A 19,339-nucleotide genomic window follows, 5' to 3' on the forward strand; every position below is an offset into this window, starting at 1 on the left:
TAAACAAAGTTCTAAAATTTCTAATAGGTTGAATCAGGGGAATCTTGCTTTCTATATTGTTTACTTTTCTCAATGGACAAGGTGATGATGAAGGTACAAGTACAATACTGTAATTGTCTAAATGAAACACTCTGTTTTGTGTACACAAACTGAAGTAAACAAACACATCATCTTCATTTGTTCTCAAACTAGACACGTTGTCATACTACACAAAAATTTCACTCTTACTTTTATTAATTCTTGTGCTTCACATATTCTAAGTACAATGTCCATGCATATGAATCTCCTGGATATGCACATGAATCTTCTGGTGATGCACACACAAATAAGAAGAAAGAGAGGAAGTATTTCAGCAATTTAGTCCACATTGCTTTGTATCAGGTCCCTTTGTTTTCATCACAAACGGATCAATTCGGACCCAAAGCAAGGAGAAGATTGAAGCCAACAGCACAGACCATATGACGACTATAGTCGGTGTGCGGTTTTGTCGGCCCATCAGACCTTTAAGGAATGGGTAGAGATGAACAATCACCCAGAAGGCAAAGAAAAGCTTCCCAAATAGAGGTCCCCATGATTGATAGCCATTGTTTATGGCATCTGAGATGCCTGCAACAACCCCAACAAGGTTGATGATCAAAATAGTTGTGGGAGGGATTAGCAGAGTGGTCCATTTGAAGGCATATAATTCTCCAAAGTCTTCGTCATCTGTTGCCTTGGATGTAACTGTGAAGCTAGTATCAATTCCAGCCAAAACCTTCAATAGACCTTGTACAACAGCAAATAGATGAGCTGAAATACCACCAATGACCCAGAACTGCTCATTTCTCCACCATTCCTCAATGCTAACTCCACTCCATTTAAGTTCAAGAATACCCGTAGCAAAAATGGAAAGAAACAATGCAATGAAGTAGAAACTTGCAAATGTGCTGATCTGTTTGTCCAAAAGCCAAAGAGAAATTCATCAGTGGATGCAAAATACCTTGCCAGAAACAATGGAGAAAGTAAAAGCTTGATTAATTCGTGTGCTGGACCAGGGCTGACGGCCAAGTAAATTTATCAAACAATATAACTAAAGTTTCAAATTTCCACTTCCATAATATTTTCTGCTTAAATCATCTTTTGTAGGCGATAATGTAAATGTTACTATATTTACCGGTGGCATGATAAACTTATCCGTAAGCAGGCAGATTGCAGGGAGGGTACAGTAGGCGAGAAGTGGTATTGAAGTGAAGGGGTAGACAGTGGTGTTGACATATGCAAATCTCTCTAGCCACTTTAGCTTTCCACCCTTATAGCCATACCAAACAGGGCAGTGGTTGCTGAAAAAAATTTCAATGGACCCGAGCGCCCACCGAAGCACCTGGTTCAGCCGATCAGACAAATTGATGGGAGCTGTACCCTTAAATGCAGGTCTCTTTGGCATGCAGTATATCGATCTCCAGCCACGACAATGCATCTTGAAACCTGTTAGAATATCTTCTGTGATAGATCCGTAAATCCAGCCCAACTGCATTCACAGACATGACACTAGTTTCAGTTCCAAGTCTATCTATCTCTAGACCATATCTGACAATAACTTTTTGTTTGATTTAGGTGTTCGTATGAAATAAAAGGAGGAGGGCGGTCGACATTACCTCGGTACCCCATTCGGTTTTGTCTTCATAACCACAACTGATAACATGAATTGCTTCCTTAAGCAGGGCTGCTGGACCGGAGGAGGGTGGAACACCGCCTTCTTCCATCAAAGTTGAGGTAACAAAAATTGATGAGTGTCCAAATTTCTTTTCAAAATTCATTTGCGACATTAGTAGCTCCTTGTCATCTTCCATCACTACGCATATAGCAGCAAGAGAATAAATGAGTAATCACTATCTGATGGCAAAGTATCCACCAAGACACAAGAACCAAAAAGTTGGAAGTTTGAAAAAAACTCACCTGCAGCATCTCCATCTACCCCACTTTTAGAGCTCTTAAGCTTCTTGCGACGTCCAAAGCATGGACAACAATCGCAGCTTACCATTTTTGGGCGCTTAGGACCTTTTGGGGGTTCATAACCATATAAAGCTTGCCTCCTAAAGACGCACCCTGTGCCAACATATACGGGTCCCTGAATTCCATCTAAACCTCGCATGTTAATCTGCATCACAAAGAAAATAGTTCATTTTTAAGGTTCTTCGCTTAGTTTAGTCACCTGAGAAAATATATATAAAATTTCAGAGATGGGGTCTTTACATCAAAGAAGACTGTGTTTCTGTTGGCATAACGATCATGCCTATCTATTCCATCAAATCTTTGTGGAAATTGCACATAACAGACTTTCTTTCCAACTTGAGGGTCCATAAGGAAACACATGGCTTCTCGTGCTGCTTTGCTATTGTTTATGTAGTGATCACAATCCAAGTTCAACATGAATGGAGCATTTGTAAGCACTGCAGAGACACGGATCTACAATTGAACAAAATATTGGGGATTAGATAAAGGAAAAGGAACAGACTGGGGTTGGGAAGGAGAGAAACTTGACTGAGCAAGTTACCAAGGAATTCATGGCACCGGCTTTCTTGTGATGCTGGAAACCTGGTCTTTTCTCACGAGATACATAAACTAGGCGGGGGAGTTCATTCCCTTCAGCATCAAGGCCTCCACTGTGACCTAGAAAAACTTGGATCATACCGGGATGATCTTTTGTGTTGTTGCCTGGCCATGGTGTTCCATCTTGCATTATCCATCCCTCTGTGGGAACTTTCATGGCTTTCGCTACTTGAGCATTTATTCTGACCTTGAACTCTTCATATTCTCTCTACATGAATCAAAAAATGTTTCAAGCTTGATATTGAGAACATATTGTAAAACTCCTATATGTACCTCTTTTTCAATGTATTTGTTAAAATTGCATACCTTCATTGCTCGTCGCTCTTTCACAAATGTTGGTTGGACTTTATCCTTGAGATAATCAATCTTCTCACAAAAGTACATTTCAGGTGCTCGTGGTTCTATGGAGAACTTCTTACAAAAAGGGACCCATTTCCTTGCAAATTCTGCAGTTTCAGACATTGCTTCAAAGGTAAGCATGGACGCTCCATCGTCCGAAACATAGCATGAAACCTTATCAACTGGATAGTCCATGGCCAAGATAGATAAGATTGTGTTAGCTGTTACAAGAGGAGGTTCCTTCATCGGATCTACAGTACTGACGAAGATGTCTACTGGAGCAAGCAAATTAGGTTCACCCTCTCGTTCATATCTACATTACAACATCCATATGAGTATCTCCGATGATTATATTCTGAACTTTTATACATATTCAACTAACAAAGTTTTCTTTTTTTCCTTCTTCCTTGTCTAGAATTGATATTACCTTAGAGTTAGACGATCCAAGTAGGTTTCACGATCAATTGGGAACCATTTGGGGAACTGATCGAGGATCCATGAGAATGCAAACCAGATTTCACATATCACAGAAGTTAGCCACAAACCCAATGCATCATGCACTGGATTTAGAATCCGATAACGAAGGAAGAAGGCGAGAATAACGAGCCGGGCCACAATAACCATCCGGTAAGGATTAATTTTGCTAGATGCTATCGGTACCTTCCTTGATAGTGGCTGTCTAGCTGCATCATTCCTGCAACAGTTTACAAGTCAATCAATACATAGACTTCCTCGATTGAAAGTTTAAGACATCCGAATTAGGAAGGCAGGCATTGTCAAAATTTTCAAGCATACATAGCCATGTCAGGGTCATTGGCATCATCAGGTTCAGGCCCAAGATTGCCTTGCTGCAATTTCCAATCATCCATTCTATCTTTCCAACCTTCTCTCTTTTCATCCCATCTTGCACTCCCTGATTTTTTGAAAACAAACTTCATGTAGCTTAAAGGAGAGAGATCCAAGTCTTCATCAATTTAATGCAAAAACAATGGGGTTGAGAAAATTTACCTGGTTCAGAAACCGGATATGGATGCACACGTTTGTGCAGCGAAGAAGATAACATCTGCTCTCCATAACCTTGAGAAGATAAAGGAAGCTCACCATTTACCTGCATATGCATTAGATATTAGATGCTTGTTTATAAATCTAATGTTAACTAGGAAAAAAGTTCCACTGAGGCTAGAGAATGAAAGTTTCGCCCACTCACTGGCTGTGTTCTTCCATACTGTGCATTTTCATCATCATCAAGGCCTCTACCATAGCTCATCTTGCCATGAAGCATAGCTTCTGCCAGATGACTGTGGTTGTTCCTTTCATCATCAATGTTGAACTCATGTTCAATGTCATCTATGTCTTCTTCATCATCGTCTCCCTCGACCCTTGGACTCCCTTCACATTACCCAAAAAGAGAGTTTAAGAAAAGAAAAAGTGAAGATGAAACTAGTTATTGCTTTGTTCTGTGCCTTACCTTTGAGTCTCTTATATCTAGTTTTACACTGAGGGCAGAGTTGGCTTCCTTCTCTTCGTTCATACTCATAGCAGGGTCTGCAGACTGGAAAACCACATTCATTGCAAGCAACAAACAGATCACCATCCACAGTAAGCCCCACTTCATCACCACAGATCTCGCAAACTTGACCGTCCAAGTTCTTCAACGGCTTTGGCTGAAGAAGAAAAAACAGAACGGAACAAAACAAAACAAAACAAAACAAAACAAAAACAACCAGATCAGCCACAAACGCACAAACCAAAACTTTCACACACTGACTTTCTGAGTAAGTTAACAACCTCCTCATGGCCATGAATGACAACAAGCTCATTGCGATTGTGAGACCCAGCGACAAGTCCAGCGCTGGCTTCCATGGCTGGCGATCGACAGAGACTAGGTGTTCAGAGAAGGATGAGAGTTTGGAGCAAGGAAGGTGTTTTATGAAGGAGAAAGGTAGAGAAGGAGGAAAAGGGTGGGCATGAGATATTGAACTGTCTTCTTCACCTAATGTGTCCATGTAATGGGTGGTGAGTTGGTTGCTGTGTCAAAGTCCCGTCTTGCCTTGAAGTTAAGTTTCCTCTCCTTCACTGTTCAACCGCCAAGGACCTCTCTTCTACTTCCTTTGCCATCCCAACCATCCAGGTATCATTGTTGTTCGTTTGCTCCTTTCATTAGTAAACTTCTTCTTCATTAATTATATGTTATGATCATCAAAAAGCCCCATAATCAGTGAAGATCATATCTGGTTTTAATGAAGTTAAGCCTTTGTTTAATTCAGCAAATCATCCTCTAAATCATCCTCTAAATCAATAATGTTACACTGTAAGTGAATATTAGGGTTTATTTTTGTGATTCCCATAAAGAATGGAAGGTGAAATGAAGACCATGTTTGGCATGAGAAGAGGTGGTGGGAAAAAGCTGAGAGAGTATGCTTAGAATGCAAGCAGCAGATGCTTAAAATGCAAGAACAACCCCAAAACAACTTCAAATCGTTAGGTAAGGAAGTTGTAGTCTCTCCATCCGCTTCTTGACTGATTAACTTCAAAATTTTCCCGTCTATTTAAGAACTTTCCTATATATCTATATATATTCAGAATAATATAATTACTTCAATTCTTCAAATTCATATTTTTTCTTTTTATTCAATTATTTACGTGAGAATACATGTTCAAAATTTCATAGTATGAAAATTTGATTATTCAGGATTTTGAATTTGGCAAAAAAAAAAAAAAAAAAAAAAAAAAAAAAAAAAANAATTTTTTATTTTATTTTATTTTTATTTTTATTTTTTGCTATTTTGAAGGTAAAAAATTCATTAAATTCTAAAGAAAAAAGCACTCATAATTTTTATTACAAACATACATTACAACCTTTCTCTATTTTTCCCAGAAAAAAAGAAAGAAAAAAACAACAAAAGAACATTACACTCTCAACCTCTACTTGAGAACTTCAAAAACTACAGACAGACTCCTCAATCAACCTCCTCAATCTTCGGCCCAGCACCGCCAGACCCGGCGGACCCACCACCAGGCATATCATCGCCCATGGGAGCACCGCCGCCAGCACCGCCCTGGTACATCCTAGCAATGATGGGATTACAGACACCCTCGAGCTCCTTCAGCTTGTCCTCAAGTTCATCAACCTCCGCCAGCTGGTTCCTATCCAACCACTCGATGGTGTCCTCCACGGACTTCTCGATCTTCTGCTTATCATCTGGATTCAATTTCCCTGCAAATTTCTCATCCCTCACCGTATTCCTCATGTTGTAAGCATAATTCTCCAACGCATTCTTGGCCTCCACCTTCTTCTTCACCTCTTCATCCTCTGCTTTGTACTTCTCTGCCTCCTTCACCAGCCTCTCTATCTCGTCCTTGCTCATTCGCCCCTTGTCGTTGGTGATTGTGATCTTGTTCTTCACCCCTGCAGTCTTGTCCTCTGCTGATACGTTGAGAATGCCATTTGCATCAATGTCGAAGACGACATTGATTTGGGGGACGCCTCTGGGTGCTGGAGGAATGCCAGTGAGCTCGAACTTTCCGAGCAGATTATTGTCTTTGGTTCTGGCTCGCTCTCCTTCGTAGACTTGGATCAAAACTCCTGGCTGGTTGTCAGAGTACGTCGAGAAAATTTGTTCCTTCTTTGTTGGGATTGTTGTGTTCCTAGGAATTAGGACTGTCATGACGCCACCGGCCGTCTCTAGACCGAGACTGAGCGGCGTGACATCGAGAAGTAGCAGATCTTGAACTTTCTCGTCTCCTTCTCCACTTAGAATTGCAGCCTGTACACGCCATGGAGATAGGCCATATTAGCTGGTTTGGTAACAAATTCGTACGAACTCATAAACTTCAAACTCAAATTCATAATAAGAACAACTAAGAGCAATTAAGAACAATTTCAGTTAATTTTAAGAACAATTTCAGTTAATTTTATTTCAAGGACAAAATTGGGGGAGAAAGAAAAGTTACCTGAACAGCAGCACCATAAGCAACGGCCTCATCCGGATTGATACTTTTACAGAGCTCCTTTCCATTGAAGTAATCCTGCAGAAGCTGCTGAACTTTGGGAATTCTAGTGGATCCACCGACTAAAACAACCTCATGAACTTGGCTCTTGTCAATTTTAGCATCACGGATACATTTCTCCACAGGCTCCATGCATTTCATGAACATATCCATACACAATTCCTCAAATCTAGCCCTCGTAATGGTCGCGTAAAAGTCAATTCCTTCGTAAAGCGAATCGACTTCAATCGTGGTTTGCGTTGTCGACGACAGCGCTCTTTTGGCTCGCTCACAGGCCGTCCTCAATCTCCTCAGTGCCCTAGCGTTGCCGCTTATGTCTTTCTTGTTCTTGCGCTTGAACTCTGTGACGAAGTGATTTACGAGCCTGTTGTCGAAATCTTCGCCGCCGAGATGAGTATCGCCGGCTGTGGCCTTGACCTCGAAAATTCCCTCTTCTATGGTCAAGAGTGACACGTCGAAAGTTCCACCGCCGAGGTCGAAGATCAGGACGTTCTGTTCGCCTCTACGAGAAGCCTTTTTATCCAGACCATATGCAATCGCAGCCGCCGTTGGTTCATTGATGATACGCAACACGTTGAGTCCAGCAATGGCACCCGCATCTTTCGTCGCTTGTCTCTGTGAATCGTTGAAATAAGCAGGGACTGTAATAACGGCGTTCTTGATAGTTTGGCCTAGAAAAGCTTCGGCGATTTCTCTCATCTTAATCAAAACCATAGAAGAAATCTCCTCCGGAGCGAACTGCTTCTCCTCGCCTTTGTAATTGACGATGATCATCGGCTTTTCGCCGGGTCCAGCGACCACTTTAAATGGCCAGAGCTTCATGTCACTCTGAACAGAGGGATCGGAGAGTCGCCGGCCGATCAAGCGCTTGGCGTCGAAGACAGTGTTCTGAGGGTTCATAGCGACCTGATTCTTGGCCGCATCACCGATCAAACGCTCGGTGTCAGTGAAAGCTACATAGGAGGGGGTGGTTCGGTTACCTTGATCGTTGGGGATAATCTCGACGCGATCGTTAAGCCAAACCCCGACGCAGCTGTAGGTGGTGCCGAGGTCGATGCCTATGGCTTTACCTTCAGTTTTCGCTGCCATAGCCGGAAAGCTTCTTCACTGGTGATCGAATTGCCAAAAGTAGAGCGTTGTGTAAATGAAAGGAACAGAGTTTTAGAGAGCTTTTTCTGGATTGAGTAAGCTTTGAACAGAAATATGAGTTGAAGATCAGTGCAAGAGGGAGAGAAATTTATAGGGTTTGAAGAGAAAGGTCCAGAAATTTAGCTCTGAGGGAGGGAAAAAGGAAGAAGAGCGTACCAGAATCGGAAGAGTGCGGGAGTGTTCCGGAGAATTCCAGTTACGTTCCAGTTGGCGGGTAAATAAGGATCCTTTGCAAATCAGGGCTCAATTACATACATTTTACATTTCTGCCCTTAATTATTAATATGGTAATTATAAGTCCTCTTCAATTTTTTTTTTATTTTTCATTAAAATGATACTTTTATTGTTTAAAAAGTTTCAAAAAATTTAATCTTTTTAAAATTGTTTTAGAGCAATTTACAGACGACTTATGTCAAAACTAAATAAAACTAAAACTGACTTAATCATGTTATAATAAAAGTTTTAAATTTCAATTAGATTAGATTTTAATAATTCCTTCATCGTTTCAAAAAAATTGTATGATTTTAATTTTAATTTTTTTTTTTTTTTGTGTGGCCAAATTAGACAACAGGATTGGGTAAAGATGAAAGTAGGGGGGGNGGGAGGTAGGGGTATAATAGGAAATTGAAGTTCAAGGATCAAACGGTGGGCTTGGCGGTTGGGTTCGCGCCAGAAGGAGAATCGGTGACAAATGACAATTATGATGCTTCCCCCATCGCACGTGTCTCAACAGTCAACATATTCTTCCTATCTCCACACAATTCTTGATTCTTCCTTTGCACACTCTCTTACAAAATCCCCTACTCATTTCTCTACTCTGAATCCCCAAGTGACGCGATGAGCCTCATTTCAGTTCAAAGACTTAAATTTAGGGAAGAATTCATTTGGGCTCAAATAAAAGGGACAACTAAGTGTTGGATTCGGCTAATTTAGGGAATGATCATGGGTTTATAATCAAAGGATACTCTCTCCATTGATACGAGGCATTTTGAAGAAACCTAAAATAAAACTATTAACAGAGAATCGTGTTCTATGTATATGTATTTGGAAACAGAAGCCAACCTGAACTGAAATATGCACAACTTCTCTTTCTTCCATTTGTATTCCTGACATCGGTTCTCTACAATGCACGATGACCCTTCAGCTTCTCTGCCATCTCCATTAGTTTGCTTTTGTATGGTAATTGGTAAGCAGAAATAAAGTTGCCGGCTGAAAGAATAAGCCAGAGAGCTCTTGCAATGGAAGAATTGTGTAAGCTTGAACAAAATTTTCAAACGATAAAATAGATTAAAATTGGAAAAGATTTACAGCTACAAACTCCCGCTATGAATTTAAAAAATGAATATACATGCGGGGTATAACTCATTTTCAGTGAGATAGGTAACAAATAGAAATATATGGGTTTTGTTGTTAGCTTGCTTAGCCTAGCTGGGCCAGTCAGGTTAGGAAGCTTGCCTTTAACCGCCTAAAACTCGCAGCACTTGTCCAGTCCTTGTTTCATTTGTATGAGATGCGTCCACAAACTCTGTTCCTGGACCTGCTTTCAAATTGGGTACTACTCTTACTTAATTCTATGCTTGCTTGTAAAGTAATAGATTCAAGTGTGCTGAAATATCATCCTCACCTGAAAAGCCGCTGTTGAAGCCAACAATGCTACACATTCATCAAGCATAGCTTTTTCTTGGGATGCGACAATAGTAAGTTCAAAAACCAACGTCTGCATTACCTCCACCTGAAAAACAAATAAGCCAACGATGAATAGCAGAACTAGAACTGCAGACAAAAAAGCATTGAATCTCGCAACCATATAAACAGCTATAGATATCTAAATATTGCCCATCCAAACATATCAGCAATCAATTCAATAAATTCGATTTTCAACCACCCAAATTTCTTAAAATACATCACCTGAAGTTTCCAGATAATTGATTCATGACAATCATCAAGCAGGTGATAGATATAATGAACTTTTATTAATATCCGCAAAATGTAGTGCTCACGGGATAAGATGCTAACTGGTAGAGGGAGAAATCCAAATCAGAGGCTTTGATGGTTTGCAAAGGTTTAGATACTTGCAGCACTAAGTTTATCTCCTCTAGCTATTGTGATCAGAACTATTCTTATTCTCAAGCAGTAAGGACATCAATTGCATTATAAGATGACAAGATTGGTCAATGTCCATAATAATTGCAGAGACTCTTGATTTCATGGAAGATGGGATGAAAAAACTACTAAATATTGATGGCATTCAAGGAGTTGTATAAGTATACCCTTGGGAGTAAGGAGCAAATAGAGGATCCCATTGCCTGCATCACCCCAACGGCTGAACAAATTGCACCATTTAAAGAGCAAGCATCTGCCTGAAATTAAAAGATTGTTGTCAGTTACCAATATTCGGCTTCCCATAATTAAAACAAACTACTGGCTAATGTAGCATACTCTTGCTCCTCCAGTTACTGGAACACGAAGAGTTCTCGACTCCAAATCCTCTATGACTCCTGATAAGGATCGATTGTGGCTTCTTTCAAACACAGCCCATTCATTGAGGTAGCTCATCTGCATAAATCACATGCAACATAAAAATCATATCAATTTGGTGAAGCATATATGAGAGCAAATGGTTGTTCAAATACAAGTAGGAGGAGAATTATAACTCCAAATTCAAAGAACAAGAAGCGTTCTGGTTGAATAAATTAACCACAAAAAAAAAACTTTTCTCAAAGAAAACACTTCACCTAAGAGCTAACCCTGTTAAAGCACGTGCTACAGTTAGTTGTGCTTCTACGTTGCTGGAGAAGAAAGCAAGCTCCTTACTCTGCTACTCTACGTTGACATTTTATGCTAAAATTCTATACATGGCTATGAAACATTGAGGTTGAGACCACGTGCCAAAATACCTAGGGTTTTATTCATAGTCCTTAGACCAGGGTTGGCAAGCACAATTCCAGAAACTAAGTCCCACCCATCATAAGTATTTTGGCTCAGGTCTGTCTAGGCATAATGTTAACTAATATAATTTGAGCATCACTTGCATAAAAAACTGTGTGCACTGAAAGTGTAAAAGAACCGTGCTATTTAGAGTACGCTTAAGATATATAATGACTTTCAAAGAATTAATAGTAGTACTTGATCATTCATAATTGAGATCAATTTGAGCTCTAGCTTCAGCTGTTGGAGATCGATCCGTTTTCTGATTACTGAATCCCAAAGATTTAGTGTTGTATTCCATATGCCAAGAAGAGTTCTCTGCACCACAGCACACAAAAGTTGTTAATATTTAACATGTACTCAAGTATACAAGCAACATGCCCGACATGCAACTTAAGATGCTAATTGGATAAAAGAAACAAAAGATGTCCCTAAAAGTTACTGCCAAGTCAAAATAAAATCTTCCGCTTGTTGGAATGTCAGAAATATAACTCAGTTTCTGAGCACAAGCAAATAAGTGACAAGAATAGCAAATGGTTTCAGGCTGTTCACAATCGCAAGTAACAGTAATCAAGTTTCGTGCCAACAGAGCACATGGTCATGTTGTCGTGAATAAAGGGGTTATAATCAAGCAAGATTGACATGCATTAAAACACAACCTCTGCTGTCACCTCCTGATTACGCATAACAGCCTCTGCCCGTGCATTAGCACATCTCCACTGCAAATGTCTATTATATAGAAGCCTTAGCTGATGAGCATCTTCTATGCAGCTGGCTGCCTTCTTGCCCTTCTTAAAGTCTGCTATGAAACTAAGTACAGAAGTGGAAGCATTGGATTGAGTAGAATTTGAAGGTCTTGATCGTGATGAGCTAATTCCTCGAGAAGGTGGAGTTGATGGCCTTAATCGAGATGGACTAACTCCTCTAGCAACAGAGGATAATACTTGTGCCTTCGAAGGTGAAGATGGACGTGGGCCAAGACTTGGCGAATCATATCTGACAACTCGGTTTGTTATTATTTTAGTGCCTGCTAAACTTGAAGAAACGAGCTTGTTAGCTGCAGATTCCTGCATTGAATTGTCATTCGCTGAAGTTGTCTCAAATTCTTCCCTAGTCCTTCCATCAACATAAGATAGCCTCACGTCACCACTGGTCGATTTCTGTAAAGGTTTGTTCATAGTCTTGCCCGTAATTGCCCTTGTAGGAGATAAACCGCTTCCTCTGAGTGGCTTGTTTAAGCTTGGGACCCTTTTATCGGTGAGATCCACGCTGCAACTTAATGAATTGGAGGACGCTTTCGCACCAACTCTACTTCGCCATCTCTGATGATCTACGAATTGAGTCCGTGACCCATCAACTGGCTTGAAATTCTCTGATTGATCATGCCCATTCAAACCTCTTAGAGGACTCTTCTTTCTTTCTGGCGTGGGCTTCCGTGCAACAGTTTGCGTTTCAGCCTGCTTAGATGGGAAATTAGAAGAAGGCCTCAGAGTTCGATCAGAAGGAGAAGATAACACGGGTTTTTCCTTCTTACAAACAGGAGAAATTGTATCAGATTGGAATGAGGCGCTCAAACTTCTCATCGTAGAGGGCCATAAACTCTCAGCTCGACCGCCAATCCTTTTTTTCGATAGCAACTCTACATCTGCAGGTGAACTATGAATTGGTGTGGCCGGGCGTGGAGGAGAAGCAGGTGTGGAGGGTCGCTTCCTCTCTGCTGATTGGGCTCTTTTAAGAACCATTTGGGAAGATGTAGAAACCGTCCGCGTGATGCTTGGTGATGGGCAACGCCGAGGACCAGACGACGATGAAGGAGAAGGTGACTTGTTCTTAGAACGCGAGGGAGACCGTGTGATAACTTCATTGTTCTTTTCTGCAGGAACCAATGGTTGCCTTGGCGTCGCTGCTGCTGCTGCTATTGTATGCTTTCTAAATGCCCGCACCGATTCGCATACATCCATCCAAACAATCGAAATTAGACCATAGTGATAGTTTTCTTCACATAACTACACAGTTCTCATTCCCCAAAAACTGAAAAAAAACAGTGCTCACACAAAGAAAGATCCTTTTCCCTGCATTGTATCTGTCACCACAAACGCACAGTTAAAAAGAAAGGAATAAACCAACGTTAAAGTAAAGAAATAGAAAGCGGAAAACGAATAAACAAACTTGCAAACATACAGTTCTTCAGCAGGAAAAGATTAATCGAATGGCGAACTTGAAACTCAAACACTAAAACTAATAAAGTCGAATTGATTAGTTTCTAATCAAGCAATGCCCTCGACCCAAGTTAGATCAGACCACCGCAAGGAAGACGAGGGGAAGGTAGGGCACACAAAAGGGCCGCTTAAAAAAGGAGAACTGCCATAAATTGCATCAACGTCTAATCCTTACAGCTTTGGATTCGGCCTGCTTCGACACAAATTGCATATACAGAGTAGGGGTCCCCTCAGAAACTCCCGAGCGGGGAGATAGAGAGTGTGGGCTTTTGCAGGTCGCTGCAGGATAAGGGAAGTGGAACTTAACTGGAACTTATTCGGCCATGGATGGTTGGGGCTGACAACATGAAAGATTTCGTACATTCCGACTCCCAATTTGCTTCACTGTCATCTTCTCTCTTCAAAAAGATCTTTCATTAAAAATAATTACGACACTTGTAAAAGTAAAGAAGTCGCATTACCCAAGTTTCGTATCAGAAATAATACTTGTAGTTCTACGGGACCAGATGAAATTGAAAATGTATCATTCACTCCAACTGTCAAATGTTTTTTTCTCTCATTATTTGACCTAAGACGCCATTCAATTGGCTAGTGAGAAATATTTAATTTCCTCCACAGAATGGTGGATGTCCACGTGCAAGGAGAACCTTTGTCCGGTCTGAGAATTTACATGGCCGTAATAAATGGATATTAATACCAATCCGAAGTCAACACGAGGTAGAAACGCATTGAAACAAAATTAAGATTTATGGTTATGTGCAAAGGTTGGATAAGAACACGGTTTCCATTTGGACAATCCTGATTACTATTCTCCTCTTTATAACATTCATAACTCAGCTGCGGCTGTGAAGAAATGCAGTTATACACAGATGAAATCTGTAAGGATTTTGAGGAGGAAACCTTATCAATGCCTGATTTTCGACAGATTCCTGCACCTAATACTGGAGACCGGCCTGAGCCTCTACTGCTCATCGACAGAAGTTTCAGAGATGTTGCATAGAGAGGAATATAAATGAACACGAGACATACTCGAATTTCAGAATATACAAACACGACAAAGAAAATTCTGTAATTATAATTTAAAATAAATAAAAAAGATCTAACGCCTTTTACGGATGATCCACGAGAAAGGAAATAGTGAAGTACTTCAAACTTATTATAGAAAACAAAAACAGTATCTCCCAACTCTCAAGCTACTCAAGAAAAGAAGGGAAAAAAAAAAAAAAAAAAAAAAAAAAAAAAANGAAAGGTTCGAATCGAACAATCATCAAACTAACGAACTCAATAGCAAAGACATAATAAAAAAAACCAGTCGCAAATTCAAACATCGAAGATATCAACAAAGGAAAATCAAAGTGTTCAAGAACAGAGTTCTCACCGATACGGCCTGAACAATCACGCGTTGAATCGGAAAAAGCTCCTCGAGGATTCAATTTCGAACTGAAAATCAGAGCAAATTAGGCGAAATTTGATCGGTGAGTTCCGTAGGGCTCGTAGGGCTCGATTTCTTCAATAAAAGAACAAACGAAGGCGACATGGTTTCAGGAACTGAAAAAGAGACTTAGCCGTACAAGGCCTTCCAGCGGGCAGAGTTGACGCAGTTCAGATTTTCGAAGAACTTCGAAGAGAGGAAGAAGAGAAGAAAAAGCGCTTGGTTTTTAAATAGAGAAAATTAAAATTAAATTAAAAATAAAAAAACAAACTTAATGGAAAAAGAAAGAAAAAAAAAAAACGGTTATATTTAGGACTTTTGAGAAGGTAGGGACCACGGAAGACAGTTAGTTTCGCGCCACCTAATTTTATTAATCCTTGAGTTATAAAATAATTTAATTTTAAAAAATATAATTTAAATATAAAACTCTTAAAAAAATAGGTAAAATAAAGCATAAAAGGAATCTAATTACTCTTTTATACCAGAGGTAATTGACTTTCTTTTTTCAAGAAAATTACACCAACCCTTATTAAATCCTTCCATAAAATAAAACTACTTTTAATAAATAATATTTATGTAATTAACATGGAAAATAATGGTTTTTATTTTTATTTTTATTTTTATTTATTTTGGTGCAATGGGGACCTTACTCCTAGGGCATGGGCAATAATTAATTCAAACCAAACAAGAAAAGAATGGTACTAAAATAAAACAAAAAACTATAGTGCTCTTGTTTTTTATGGGAGTATTATTTTTTTTTTTTTAAGAGAAAATTTTAATCTAAAATTTAAATTTAAATTCACGTCTATGATTTATAGAGTTTGAAATAAATTCCGTTCTCATAAAACTATTAGATGAAATTATAAGTTTACGAGTCAGAATTGATATATATATATTTTTTTTTTTCAAATGATGAAATATGAGATGTTTTAGGGGCGGAAAAATATTTAAAATTAAAATAAAAGGACAAATGGATAGGAGACACATAAATAAATGTTTGGACATGAAATGATTATGAGACCCATTCCTCGAAATTCTTTTATTCAATTTGTATGGAACTCAATTCCCCTTTTTGTGTTGTTGTCTCTACTTTTATCCACCAACACAATTAAAATGTCTCCTCACCAACTTCTTCTTCTACTCTTTCTCTGCCTTTTTCATTCTCAATCAATTATACCATTTTCACAAGAAAAATAAAAAGTTCTAAAGTGAAGATTCTAATATGATTATGTAACCTAATTATTACCCGTTTAAATTATGAATTTTAAAATTATTTAAGTATTTAAACTCAATTTATAGACTATTTAAAGGTAAATTATTGTCCGTTATATATATATATATATAGATAAACCAATAAACTACTGTTCTAGTAGTGTATTCAGTTTAGAGCTCCATGTAGCTAAGTCAAGTAATGCAACACATTTTCATTAATGATGTTTAAAATTGATTCAAAGTATGTTCTTAGATTGGGTAAATATTGAGGGATGGAATGAGAAAAAAAAATATTAATTGTTGGAAAAGATAGGTGGGAAGGTAATATAATATTAAATTATCATGGGTTTTAATTTTTTAAATTTAATTTTAAAATCAACCAAATTAAAGGAGTGCAAAAGCTTAGTTTGGAAGTAATACCATATTTGGTTTATGGATTTATTTGATGGGATGGATTACGTCACTGAAATCATGATGACGTGGCGCACATTCATTGGCTAGAAATTGTGCCATTATTTTAATTAAATTAACAAAAAAAAAATTAAAATTTTTATTTCCTTTAAAAAATACTCTTAAAATTTTTAAAATTTTAATTATACCATTATTAGTTTTAGATAGAAAACAAAATAATCCTTTTAAAAACAAATGTTTCATTAATACTTTTGAATTTAAAGATTAAAAAATTAAAAAAATAATTTTCTACTAGACGATCAAAAATAATATTAAAAAAATAAAATAATCTTTGTTGAACTCTTTAAAAAAGTAAGGTGTTAATAGTACTTTATATTTTTTTTAACTCTTTATTTATTAATAAATTTTTTTAAAATTCAAGAATATTTTTTAAGAGGGTAATTTTTAAACATAAGAACAATTTTTATCCAAAACTAAAACAAAATATATTTTTATATTTTTTAAAAATTTATAAATATTTTGTACACAAAATATAAACCATATTTTTATTATTTATCTTTTTCTTTTTTCAAATGTGACCACTAGCAAATCAAAAATAAAGAAAAAAAAACTATTTGACTACGGAATTTTCTAATGCCTTTCTAAGTCTTTGTTTTGTTGACCAAACACAGCATTAGGTGTTAAATGACCTTAAGATCTGGGATTTCAACGGTCAGATTTAATCAAATATTTTGTAATTATGTTACAATTAATAAAATAAGTTTGTCTATCTACTCTTACCAGTCATCGCCTCTTTTTGGGGATTTTTTTTTTCTTTGTGATAATAATAATAATAATAATATTTCAACTATAAGATAGTTTTTTTTTTAATAAAAGAAAAAAAAAAAAACAATATTGACGATGGCTGATAACGACAGGTCGTAGTGGCAGCCATGGATTGGGTGTGAAAGAAAAAAAACTAATAATAAAATTGAAAAAAACAATAATTATAGAAAGTAGAAAATTATTTTTTAATAAAAAATAAGTACCACATCAGCTTTTGTGGGTAATTAATGGGAAAATTGATTTAATTTTTTTATTATTTAAATTTTTTTTATAATCTCAAAACAATAATGTTTTGATATTTGACAATTCATAAGTCAAATGAGTATTTTTTTTTTAATGTACATTTTAACATAGTCTACACCATAGAGTAGGAAAAATTACTTTTGAGGAAATATTATATGGTTACACTAAAGTTACTTTTGAGGATACCTATATTTTCCTTTTATTAATAGCTGAGCTATATTCAGCTAACATTAATTAAAAACTTTACATTTAAATTCATTATTATCATTTTCATCACATATTGCAGAGCTTTTGGGCCAAAAGGTGAAATTAAAGTGTGAAATTGTGGGTTACAAAAAGAAACTTTTTAAAAGTGAAGGATAGTTTGTGAATTTGTGATGTGGACAGGGATCATTGTGCAAATAAAGAAAACTCGTTCAAGACAGCCTGGTTTGGTTTCGCTCATTACAAATAGAAGCCAACAATAAATTCCCTATCATCACTTTCTTCTTTCCTTTTCAATTCTCCAATAATCCCTAAAATAATGCAAATTTTCCAATCAAACCGTGTCGTCTCGACTAACACGTTAGAGATTCGAAAAAAAATAAAAAATTTAAGATTCGACGAACATGTTTTCTTTGAGCTTTCTTTCAAGATTTTTAAACGGTTTCCATACCCTTATAAGGAATGTCGATGTATACCCTTATAAGGAATGCCAATGCGAGATTTCACAATCCACCTCTTAGGGCCAGCATCCTCGCTGGCACACTGTTTGTATCTAGCTTTGATATCATTTGTAATAGTTCAAGTTCATCGCTAATACATATTGTCATTTTTTAGCTTTTGATTACGTGCTTTCCCTCAAAAAAAAATTTGTAACCCATTTATACCAGAAACATGATCTTTGAATTTTATATTATAAACTTTGTATAAAATATGAGTTTGGTTATTCATTGTATTTAAATATTAATTTGGCATGATGTGGTTTTATGATAAAAGGAGGACTTTGTTTTGCTGCTAAAGAATTTAATTAGTATTATTTAAATAAATTATTGAGTATTTTTAAAAATAATTGATTTTATTATTAAAAATGTACCCATATAAGTGTTTCATGTGTTCAACTTGTGCACTTCACAACAACAGAACAAACATTTGCATGTCTGACATGTCCCCTTCTTTATTTGCTCTTCTGACAATTCTTTGTCACAAATTTTTTTTTTAATTTTAATTTAAGAAAAAATAAATAATTAATTTAAGGTAACTGTAACTCATATATTTTGTAATTTATCTCTACATGCCAAGTTCGTTTTCGGGTTAAAAGTGTATAAATTATCAAAAAGTGAAATTATTGTGGAATTTTCTACTACTTCAAAATAATGAAAAACTAACATTGAAACGTTCGATAAAGATGAATCAATCATATCTATAATCACTAAAGATGTATGAACAAATGACCGAGTCAAATTAAGGCTGAATGAGTCTGGTACTGGATTGGAATATGAAACTTAGAACTTAACCCGTGACCTAATTAGGTCCTGACCCAATTAATTGTCTTGACGACCTCGACGAGTTGATCACGTTTTTTCACATTGACCCATTTCTCTTTTCATCCTGAAATTCAAAAGAAACTTGAAGAATTCTACACTACTCGTTATAAGTCATCTCAATCTAATCGCACCTATCGATTTTTAAGGTGATAATTGATGTTTGAGTCGGTGTCTAATCGACACGGGACCGACAACATAGAGTGGGGCTAGAATAGGAAAGGCGAGTGAGTGTAGTTTTGTTTGATTTGGGAGAGGGTTGTTGTGGTTGAGATAGACATAGGATACCATACACATTTGCCTCTGTCATTCTGTACCATTTATTTTTATTTTCTTTAATTTGGAAGCCTCCGTTATTGCACTGCTCAGACTCCACAGGGAATTGCAAAACCTACGTGTCGGCCTGCATAAACAACACGTGGCATCCTATCTCTATTGCCTTTCACCGAAGCCAACCG

General features: G+C 37.3%; 3 protein-coding genes and 2 long non-coding RNA genes across 7 annotated transcripts; 2 read left to right on the forward strand and 3 right to left on the reverse strand.

The window, feature by feature from the left end:
- Positions 1-33: 33 nt before the first annotated feature.
- On the reverse strand, positions 34-5,208 carry LOC111779977 (cellulose synthase A catalytic subunit 7 [UDP-forming]-like). Its single transcript, XM_023660197.1, has 13 exons — positions 4,717-5,208; positions 4,397-4,592; positions 4,136-4,317; positions 3,937-4,036; positions 3,724-3,841; positions 3,356-3,622; positions 2,896-3,241; positions 2,534-2,797; positions 2,233-2,445; positions 1,936-2,137; positions 1,635-1,831; positions 1,154-1,507; positions 34-931 (listed from the first exon to the last, which is right to left on the reverse strand). The coding sequence occupies exons 1-13, from the start codon at positions 4,789-4,791 to the stop codon at positions 350-352; spliced, it is 3,096 nt and encodes a 1,031-aa protein (XP_023515965.1). The 5' UTR covers positions 4,792-5,208; the 3' UTR covers positions 34-349.
- On the forward strand, positions 3,467-4,715 carry LOC111779980. Its single transcript, XR_002812777.1, has 2 exons — positions 3,467-3,555; positions 4,468-4,715. It is a non-coding gene; the product is annotated as an uncharacterized LOC111779980 (long non-coding RNA).
- On the forward strand, positions 4,967-5,413 carry LOC111779981. Its single transcript, XR_002812778.1, has 2 exons — positions 4,967-5,059; positions 5,281-5,413. It is a non-coding gene; the product is annotated as an uncharacterized LOC111779981 (long non-coding RNA).
- Positions 5,414-5,737: 324 nt separating this feature from the next.
- Positions 5,738-8,388, reverse strand: LOC111779793 (heat shock 70 kDa protein). Its single transcript, XM_023659942.1, has 3 exons — positions 8,245-8,388; positions 6,883-8,128; positions 5,738-6,695 (listed from the first exon to the last, which is right to left on the reverse strand). The coding sequence occupies exons 2-3, from the start codon at positions 8,026-8,028 to the stop codon at positions 5,889-5,891; spliced, it is 1,953 nt and encodes a 650-aa protein (XP_023515710.1). The 5' UTR covers positions 8,029-8,128; positions 8,245-8,388; the 3' UTR covers positions 5,738-5,888.
- A 590-nt stretch (positions 8,389-8,978) lies between these two features.
- LOC111779794 (AUGMIN subunit 8-like) lies at positions 8,979-14,898 on the reverse strand. 3 transcript variants are annotated; one of them, XM_023659946.1, is made up of 7 exons: positions 14,614-14,898; positions 11,676-13,099; positions 11,215-11,334; positions 10,528-10,644; positions 10,359-10,448; positions 9,713-9,820; positions 8,979-9,625 (listed from the first exon to the last, which is right to left on the reverse strand). In XM_023659946.1, the coding sequence occupies exons 2-7, from the start codon at positions 12,975-12,977 to the stop codon at positions 9,554-9,556; spliced, it is 1,809 nt and encodes a 602-aa protein (XP_023515714.1). In that variant the 5' UTR covers positions 12,978-13,099; positions 14,614-14,898; the 3' UTR covers positions 8,979-9,553. The 3 variants fall into 3 exon arrangements, with proteins under 3 accessions (XP_023515714.1, XP_023515713.1, XP_023515712.1); XM_023659945.1 differs by lacking the exon at positions 14,614-14,898 and adding an exon at positions 13,411-13,791 and having other exon boundaries at positions 9,356-9,625; XM_023659944.1 differs by lacking the exon at positions 14,614-14,898 and adding an exon at positions 13,198-13,401 and having other exon boundaries at positions 9,356-9,625.
- Between the last annotated feature and the right edge of the window lie 4,441 nt (positions 14,899-19,339).

The sequence above is a fragment of the Cucurbita pepo genome, chromosome LG18, assembly GCF_002806865.2.
Source record: "Cucurbita pepo subsp. pepo cultivar mu-cu-16 chromosome LG18, ASM280686v2, whole genome shotgun sequence".
In the NCBI taxonomy this organism is placed as follows: domain Eukaryota; kingdom Viridiplantae; phylum Streptophyta; class Magnoliopsida; order Cucurbitales; family Cucurbitaceae; genus Cucurbita; species Cucurbita pepo.

Bases quoted from the DNA above. Each gene is read 5' to 3' on its own strand.
- LOC111779977 (XM_023660197.1), bottom strand. From the start codon at position 4,791: ATGGAAGCCAGCGCTGGACTTGTCGCTGGGTCTCACAATCGCAATGAG. The intron at 2,446-2,533 runs GTAACTTGCTCA...GTTCAATTGTAG, and splicing joins CCGGTGCCATGAATTCCTTG to ATCCGTGTCTCTGCAGTGCT. The intron at 932-1,153 runs GTAAATATAGTA...TTGGACAAACAG, and splicing joins ATAAGTTTATCATGCCACCG to ATCAGCACATTTGCAAGTTT.
- LOC111779794 (XM_023659946.1), bottom strand. From the start codon at position 12,977: ATGGATGTATGCGAATCGGTGCGGGCATTTAGAAAGCATACAATAGCA. The intron at 9,821-10,358 runs GTATACTTATAC...TTTGTTTTTCAG, and splicing joins TTTGCTCCTTACTCCCAAGG to GTGGAGGTAATGCAGACGTT. The intron at 9,626-9,712 runs GTGAGGATGATA...ATTTGAAAGCAG, and splicing joins CTTCAACAGCGGCTTTTCAG to GTCCAGGAACAGAGTTTGTG.
- LOC111779793 (XM_023659942.1), bottom strand. From the start codon at position 8,028: ATGGCAGCGAAAACTGAAGGTAAAGCCATAGGCATCGACCTCGGCACC. The intron at 6,696-6,882 runs GTAACTTTTCTT...TGGCGTGTACAG, and splicing joins CTTATGGTGCTGCTGTTCAG to GCTGCAATTCTAAGTGGAGA.